The 9,346-nt window shown below is 46.0% G+C and overlaps 1 protein-coding gene across 1 annotated transcript in view; it reads right to left on the reverse strand.

Annotated features, from left to right (window-relative positions):
- ETV6 (ETS variant transcription factor 6) overlaps window positions 1–8,365 on the reverse strand; it is a 243,817-nt gene extending 235,452 nt beyond the window's left edge. The window contains exon 1 of the mRNA XM_037846667.1: window positions 7,984–8,365. Coding sequence (XP_037702595.1) covers window positions 7,984–8,016 — 33 coding nt within the window. The 5' untranslated portion in view covers window positions 8,017–8,365. The remainder of the gene's footprint in view (window positions 1–7,983) is intronic.
- Between the last annotated feature and the right edge of the window lie 981 nt (window positions 8,366–9,346).

Genomic DNA, 9,346 nt, shown 5'->3' on the forward strand with positions numbered 1-9,346 from the left:
AGGATGCAGAAAGGCATTTGCTGTTCTCATGTAATACAGTTGGCTCATCTGTCCTGTGCTAAAGGCTTGTAGTCCATTAAAATGAAAACAAGAGCTTTCTGGGCGCTGAATGGCCCCAACGCTAAGAGAAACTTGATGGGTTAACGACAAGAGTACTGTGCTGAGAGTCAGCAGACTTGGGGGAAGTCCTAGATTTTAATTTTAATTCAGGAAAAGTTATGGATTGCCACGCGAGGGTAAGCAAGATGCTGACTATCTCTGGTCTGTACAATGACCGAGCAGGACTAGAAAACCTCCAGCCCCTTTAAGATTCTTATGTGGTAGATGATTCATTAAGGGGGAAACTATTTTTCTTTTCAAAAAACAGGATAACGCATTAGTCAATTTCACATGTTCCGGTAATTTACACAAGCCCAAAAAACAGGAATTCTTATTATCACTTCAACATTAAGAAATTCGAACAAGTTTAGCTCAAGAGCCACAATTCACAGCCAGATCTGGCTGCTTCAGGGTCTGGGCTCCTCTGGAAGCAGCAGTCCACAAAATGGACTGTGCAGACCCCTCTTCTCGGCAACTCAGAACCCCCTTAGGGAAACCGGGTTACGAATACAAACTAAAGAACAACATAAAACAGAATAATGCTCAGTAGCAAAATCTGGAGAGCTGGCAACTGGAACTACATTATGGCCACACTGATATCTTTGGGCGCACTCACCCAAGCCGGGTAAGGGATCTTTTACAGGTCATTCAGGAAATGAGATCGTTTTCTGTATGTCTGGCTCCCACACACACAAAGAGAAAATATCCCCAAGGAGCACACAACGTCTCATGACGTGCACGTGTACTGCAACAGCTCTTTCATGTCTTCACTGGAGAGTGACGTGTTCTCTCTTAAGTCTTTCATCCAGATAACTGAAGCTGAGCCTTTTTAAAACTTAACATTATTTTTATGCCAACCATTTGTTGTATATCTTTCAAAAGTGTATTACAATCTTTCCTCCCTTCTTAAATCCCATAATTTAAACTTTGTCTATAACTTGAAAGTCATAATTTTGAAATAATTATCATCAATCACTGTGTTGGGCCATACAAAGGGGTTTAATTCTACATACGAAAGCTATGTGCTTTCTGAATGCTTCTCTGCATTTCAGCATTTTTCCTCTGCCAGTGTAACAGGAATGTGGACAGAGAACAGAACACCTGACTCTCACTCCAGCTTGGCTACAATGAGTGACTGCAGGCTAGCTATTTAAATTCCATAGGACTCAGTTTCCTTGTCTATTTCAGGAGAAAGTTGGATTATGCTTTCTAAATCCTTCCCTCCCACCCTCACATTACCTCCACACCACCTCTCTCTCTCTGCTTTCTGCCCAAATGTGCTCTGAAGACACTCTTCTTTAAAGCCATGCAAATTCAGATGACCCAAATACTCTATTCACTCAAGTCAATTAGAAGAGAACCCTATGTTAAAGTCAAGAGCACATGTTAGGCAAAAGGCCAGGCTGATCAGGCTGTCATAAGAATGGAAGAGGGAAAAAGATTTTTCCTTTGGTGGTGGGGGGAAGGAGGGATACCTGAAAAGATTTCAAAGAAACTCCTAGAACTCACACAGTATTAAAGATATACATGATGGTCAGTTTCAAAAATAATAACAAAATGTGATTTATGGATCTGTATATGAAACTTTAAAGTGGGGGAAAGGTGTGGGAGGAGAAGAGACTGACCAGTGGGTGATGCTGGTCAAGACAAGGGTGACAGACATCTAGCCCCGAGGCTGGACAGGGCGAGAGGACACAACCTCACAGACTTGCAGACCCTTAATGAAGGAGTAATTGGGCACTGGGGAAATAAGAGAAAAGAGGAGGGGAAAATAAAATTTTCTGAGAAAAGAAATATGAAGGGCCCAACAAGAAAACCATAGGAAGAAAGTATCAGCAGCGCATGTCAGGGATTGTTCTGAAAGAGGAAGACATGGACACTCAGTGCAAGGCGGGTGGCTCAGTGTGGCCATGCTGCAGCCCCATAACCAGGAGGACGCTGCAGCCCAGCTTCAGAAGAGATCAGAGAGCAAGGGCATGTGAGTGAGCATCTCCACTGGCCTCATTCCAGCCTCTCATCTCAGCTTATGTCACCCTCTATGTCTCCCCCACCCCCATCACACTTGATTTCCTAATTTTCCTCACAAAGATGGCTGCACTGCAGATCAGTGCCATGGAGAATGCTCTGGAATCGTGGTCAGATGATGTAGCTTTGCCACTCAGGCCAATGCATCACCTCTCTTTGGTCTCCTCATCTGTAAAATGAGGAGAAAAACTGCATCCCTGCAAAACTTGTAAAGATTAAATGAGATAATGTAGATCAAACACTTAGCACAACAGCATACAGCAGCACTCAATAAACAGTGTTTTGGTAAATGGTGGTTGTCATGATCCAGGAGAGGATGAGGAAGAGAACAGAAAGGAAGAAGAAAGTGCCTTATAAATAGTAAATCACTATAAGGTTGTAAGGTGGTACAGGTTGTTGTAGGAGCTATTACTGCTAAAACAGCAGACAAACTCTTTAATTACATAGCATTTATAAAGCTCCCCAAATGCAAGTGTTCCACAGTTTTCCATAAGCTTAGTCACTAGAACTGAGTGAGTGAGCAGCTATGCTCCCTGGGAGTCCACACTCCAACACACGTAATGCCCTCCTTCTGTCAGCACCCCCATCCACACTCTTTGAGAATTCCAGATCATTTAGACAAAGGCCAGGCTGAAATGTAGATTTTCATTATCTAGGAAGAAAGGGTTATCAAGCAAATTAACAGAGCAAATAAAATATTTGTGGTAATATTTCAACACTTAAGGAACCATTTTCAAACACTTGGTAGCACTAATTTCTAAACAACAGATGACGTGGAACACAAGTCATTTCTGCCTATTCACTGAGGCTCATCCTGAGATGCCCCAGTAAGTGCCACTTTATTACTCTAGTTCCTGTACATTCAGAAAAATAAAAATGTGTTTAATAAGCTATAATTCTAACTTCTCATTAATTTAGTCTCGTCTTCGTCTACCCAAATATTAGGTTTGGCAGTGAACACACGTCTTTAAGCTGGGTCCATTATGGCCTGGGAACCCTGAGAAAACATGCTTATTCTGCTCAATAAATACTCCCAGAGATTAGTTTCTTATCCACATCTAACAACAAATGTAGCAGTGTTGGACTCAGCCTGAAAACAAGCTCCCATGCTGTTTCTAAAGTAGCATTCACAGAGAAAAACATTTCATTTGTACACCTCACACGCCAGGAGGCTTCATTTGACACTGAGTCACTCAGCTAGTAAAACTTCGTACTAAGATGAAATCGCTCCTCAAGTTATGCCCAGAGACCCCTTGCCCCCACCCCTCCTTGGTGTACGTAAACGCAGCTCAGCTCAGATTTATAGAACCTGTCATAGTTCCACCTGTCTTTGATGCCCACATTTGGGATTTTTCTCTCTTGACCTACCTTAAGCAAGATACTTTCCATAGCTACTTCTCTAGGACCAGCTGCCATGTTTTAAGCAGGAAGCTTACTATACGTAAATCAAGGCGTGGGTTTGGCTGCCCCTGGATAAAACAGCCCACTTAAGTATTCCTCACAGGGAGCCTGACAGCAGCTACCTCAGCCCAATGAAGTGCCAACCCCTTCCACGCTGTAAAAATACTGCTGCAAATAGTGGTGCAAATGTAAGTCCATCGGGCCCCTCTTTCCTCAATCTCCTACCTCCCACGACTTCCTCCTCTCACACCTGAGTATCCCCTTTCTGCCCAGCGCTCCCCCCACACACCGTCTTCCTTGGCACATACCTTGGTGCCTTTCTACCAGCTGGCTCGTGATTAAAATGGACCAAGCTAGGAAGTGCCAGAGAGGGTGAAGCCTAGTATATCAAATTTCCTTGGCCTTTTATAGAAAGGCACCATGAACCCAGAGCGAGCAGTGCAGTGGCCTGAGAAGCAGTGGGCTTCGGTTGCTTGAAACCTGGCTCAGTCACCAATCAGCCAAAGCAATCCACTTAGCTCTTTGGACCTCCTCTCTGTGAAAACAGGAGGGTGGCCCTGATGAGTTGAAGTCTTTCAACACTAAGAGTCTGTATGTTCTCTGGTTCTACTGCCAGAGAAACTGGGGAAAACTTAGAATCCTGGTAATCTGAAACTTTCAAAGTGATTTCTGAAACCCCCTTTATTGTATCTTTTTACTCAATTCCTTTTTTTCTTTGCTTAGACACAAAAGCAAGTTTTGAAAATATTATCAAAATAATAAAACACTGTCATGATACAAAAATTCTATTAAGAAGAATTTGGGGACACTCAGAGAGTCCTCTGGCCTTCTCTGAGAGAGCAGTATGGTCTTATTAAATACTTCATGCCAGCCAGTAGATGAAGGTGTTAAATCATCCTGAGATACACAGAGACAGAGAGAGAAGAAGCACACTGCCTTCCTCCCATGCCTCACTTCAAATCAGCAAATATTACTGAGAAACGATTCTGCAACAGGCACTGGGCTAGGTGCCGGAACACAAAGATAATCATCGTTAAACCCAAGGAGCTCACGGTTCAGTAAAGAAGACCTAGAGAGACCTCCAGTGAGTAGGCAATATTAAAAAAAAAAAAAAAAAAAAAAAAAAAGATTTCCTCCTGCTAAGAAAGCCAACCTTTAAGAGGAGGGCAGGGAAAAGGGCACAAGGGAAATTATGAGACTAGTTTTTGTATTTTGCATAGCCCTCACTGACTAAAGCGCTTTGCCAAGCCTTGCGAAGGACTGTGTCTGCTGGGCCCTAACCACTTTCCGCTGCAACTTGGCTGAACTTAAAACTGAACAGGTGACCTGAAGGTGAAGACTGATGCTGGAAAAGGCAGGCTCTTCCTCTCGTGACCAGCAGTCAGCCAGGCTATCCTCTGAAAACATGGTTTGACTTTTTATTTAGATTGGTGACCCTAGCCTCACATTTAAACGACCCCAAATGAGCAGGAGTCGGAAGCATTTAAACTCTCACGGTGAGAGACCCACAACACATGAGGGGGTAGCCCAAAGCAGAGAGACAGTGGGAATCTGGGGCTCTAAGTGCCCATCCTGCCTCAGTGTTCTTTTGGTGACCTTGAGTGAGTCACTTAACCTCCCTCTTTATCCTACTGAACAAGTGTGTGCCTGATACTAACTTCCTGGGCTGATGGGAAGACGCTTATAAAGTGCAAAAGAAATATAACAGCTCTTATCAGGCATCCATTGCCAACCACCCCCACACAAGAAATCATTACAAAGGTGTCACTGACTGACCGATTCAGAAACTTTCACCTTGGAAACTCCACCTAAATCATTCACTACTCTTTGCTAAAAGAACAGATATTGCTCAGAAGTAAACAAAGTACTTCCCTCTGTGGCTGCCTCTGGTCAGACTCCTCCCGGCTCCATCACACCAGCTGCTGAGGAATTTACTGCCTGCTGACCAGCTGCTTGTAGGGAATGAGAGCAAGTGAGGAAGGTTTCAGGAAAGGAGAGTTGGGACGACAGAAATCTCTCCACGTCCAGAACATCAGGTTCATCAGCTCACCCTTGAGAGCTGACATTCATTCTCCATTCCGTAAAAAAGTTTATTGTTCACTGGACTCTCAAAGCAACCCCAGTCCTTGCTTGTGGGTTACCAACAAACATAGTTTATTATGCAGTCACTGTACCACATCCCAAGGACTAAATGAAACACTGCACACATCACCAGAACATTTTCAGATGATCTGGAATAATCCCAGTCCTTGATCTCCAGCACTTCTTATTGGAACATTGTGAATTAAACAAACTCTATGGAAAGATAAGCCTCACATACATGCACCTAAATATATATACACGGTCTAAGCAAATATTCATATGCTGTATCCATAAGGACCAATTCAAAAAAAAAAGTGATACCTTTCATTGATGAAGAACATTAAATATATTTTAATTACATAGAGGTACACAATAATGAAGAGGCACCTAAAGAGAACTGAAAGAGTAAGCAATAAGGAAAAAATAATATGCAAACTAAGGATACAATTTTTACGTCACACTTAAGAAAGTGTTTTGTTGGGGGTTGGGATTGATTCTCTATGCATGTGTAAGGAAAAGGGTTGCTAAGTCTTCTTTTTCCAACACAGTACGTGTACAACGAAACAAGCTACTCAGTTCAGCTGCCTCCAACACACAAACATCAGCCCATTAGAATAGTAGGGATATGCAGTCTCTTGATAAGAGGTATCAAGAAAAGTTCCAGAAAGGATTGCTCTTTGGAGTTTTCACCCTAAAATCACTCCCCCATTGTTGGTCCAGGTATACGTGTTATCAGATTTATTGCCATCGTGCTAAATACAATTTGCTGATTTAATACCCTATTATTTACTTACCTTCGTTTGTTTTATGAACTATCAAATAAATTAGATTACCCATACCACAGGATTTTACCAAACTCGAGGCATAATCTAATTTATACAGCAAAAGAAACTGGTTTTGAACTTATCAAAGTATCCTAAGTGCTCTACTCTGGCAACTCCTCCACACCCACAGACATACTGCTACCCACCCCCCCACCCCCCCCATACACTGAAACACCAAACACCGAAGCCCAAAAGTTCCACTGGGCATTTTTGTGAGGCAAAAACAAAGAACAGCCAACCTTTTCAGTTCACAGTAGCCCTTCCTTAAACCCATGAAAATCTTTCCTGATAAGAAACACTAAAATCCGAGTATAATCATAAAAATTATGATAAAATACTGTCTTTCTCACAAAACAGATCCTAATTGAAAAGTAGGGTTAAAACAGAAAAGGTTTCTCTAATTCCCTGCAGATAAAGAAAACGGGTTATTTGTCCATTGTTTCTGCAGTGTTCACTGAATGGACACATATTAAATAGGTCAAGTCACAAACAAACTTCAGCAGCTTCAGAAGCAGAAAAAGCTTCTCACAAAAGCAAAACGTTCTTCCACCTCCTTATTCAGGGAGTAGTGAAAGGAATAAAGTGCACAATAAATGCAGCGATGGGAAAAATAATTGGGGGAGGACAAGTCATCCTGCTGCCCCACGGTGGCAAACTTTACAACTTTGTAGAAGCAACACACCACAGCACCACCAACCTTCATAGATAGATTATATATACGCACACAAACTACTTGGAAGCTAAGTACTGTGTTTGCAAACCTCCATCATCCTGCATTTACAACGCTGTAAAACACGGCCAGAAAGCTGGGAAATTCCTCCTCTTAAATATCCCCTCTACACTGTCAAACAGAGAAGGTCATTTTGCCTGGTCATTTAAATAGTTCTTTCTCTCCAAGCATCAGGAGTTTTCTACGTTGGGACTGCTCGACTTTCATATGCAGTGGATAAAATAACCATTCAACAACTTTATTCACCTTAGTTAAAACAAAAACAAAAAAGAAAGAAATTCATTGTGCAATGCCCAGGAAAAGCTGACACCAGGGCTGTCTCTCCGACCAGCGCTTGTAATTACAATGGGGGTGAGGGGGACGGGTTCCTGTGTGATGACCCCGGAGAGTCCTTAAAACAAGAAATGATTTCATCCCCTATGGGGGCTGGAGAACTTTTTCTTCTAGGAAGACCACCCCTCCGGGACAAAAGTTACATTTCAGTCACACGGGAACAGGTTTTTAAAATGCACGCTAATTACGGGGGTGTTTTACAGTTCTGGGTTCCTCCTGACCAACTGTGACGGGCATTTCATTGTCAAAAAGAAAGGGGGGTGGGGTGGGGGCCGAGGAGCCGACTGGGGGTTCGGCGGGGAGAGAAGCAAGGTTACACGAAAGGGTACAGCAGCCGCCGGGAGCTGCATCTCCTGCCCTCGCGCCCCAAATAATTTACTGGGAACAGAACAACTGCAACAGCCCACTCTGAAGAGCCCGGCACCACTGCCCTGACCGGTGCAGCTCAAGGTTTTCGACCACGCAGAGGGAGGGGGAGAAGATCTTTACCTTAATGCTACACTGAGCAGGAGTCTCAGACATGTCTCACAGCAAGAGAGATCAGGAAGTTCTCAGTTTTTTTCCACTTTCCTTTCCTCTCCCCAACCCAGAAATGCTCCACGGCCAGCCGGACGCGGTCATTTAAGAAGTTTCTTCCAGCATCCTCCCGGCAGCCGCCCCGGGGTCTGCAAGCGCACGGGACGGGCAGGGCGGCCCGTGGAGTTGGGTGCGCGGGGCGGCGGGGGCGTGGGACCCGGGCCGGACCGCGGCTGCGGGGTCTGCAGGTCGCGGCGCGGCGACCCGGGGCACAGCCCGGCCTCCCGGTCTCTCCTCCCACCCGCGGCCGGCGCCCCCGCCCCCCGCCCTCCCGCCGCTCTCCCTCGCTCTCTCGAATGTTTTCCTTCCTGGAAGAGAGAAACTGAAAGGCAGAACTGAGAAAGCTCTTTGCTCATTGATCTTGAGAGTTTCAGTGCAGAAACTGACGTGAATTCCCAGCACTGAGCTCTGCCTCTTAAAGGAGCCACCAGGAAATAAAAGCTCGGGTTACAGCCCGGCATCGGGGAAATAAAAGCCGGGCGGGGGAGGGGCTGCGGCGGGGGCGCGGGCGGAGGGGCCCGGGGGAGCGGGGCCACGCGAGGCCGCAGCTGCCCACGGGGAGGGGGCGCGGCCGCCGGCGGAGCAGCCCACGGCATGAGGCGGGCGCCCCCATGCCGGGAGACCCTCCGCCCCCAGCCCCTGAGCGGGTTTTTTAAGCTCACCCAAACAACTGCCTCACTCTAGGGAGACACGTTTAAAAAACGTTACGTGGTGGCCCCAGAAACGACAAAACGCGTTTTATTAAACGCCTCTCACCTCCCCTGGCTCCCTCTCTTAGAGACAAAATTGAAACGCACGAGGGTGCTTTTTTTTTTTCCTCCCTAAACGGAGATGCAATGAAAAGAATTATACAGGAGGGACATTCCGGTAAGGACGCGGAATCCAAAGGAGGAAATAAAACAATAGCCTTTGTTCTGCTTCTCGACCGCTGCCTCTTTAAGAGAATCCACCAGGAAATGGGAGATCGGGTTACAGGCTGCACCCGGGGAAACGTGGGGAGAGCGAGCGCCGGAGCGCGACGCCGGAGACAAAGCCGGGGCGGCCGCGCCGCAGACGCAGGGGAACGGCCGGGTGGGGGGATTCCGGGAAGGTGGGAGCCCCGAAAACAGGAGCCTCGGCGCGCGTCAGCTCGGGGATGCGGCCGGGACGGGCGCTCCAGCAGCGGAGCACGCGTTCAGGGGAAGGGACGGCTACCGGGCGGTTATCAAAGGCAGTTGAGATCTTTTTCCTGAACGCGCCCCCCCCCCCCCGCCCCGTTTCGAAATCCGCTGTCCAT

This window comes from Choloepus didactylus, chromosome 8 (genome assembly GCF_015220235.1).
Source record: "Choloepus didactylus isolate mChoDid1 chromosome 8, mChoDid1.pri, whole genome shotgun sequence".
Lineage (NCBI taxonomy): Eukaryota > Metazoa > Chordata > Mammalia > Pilosa > Megalonychidae > Choloepus > Choloepus didactylus.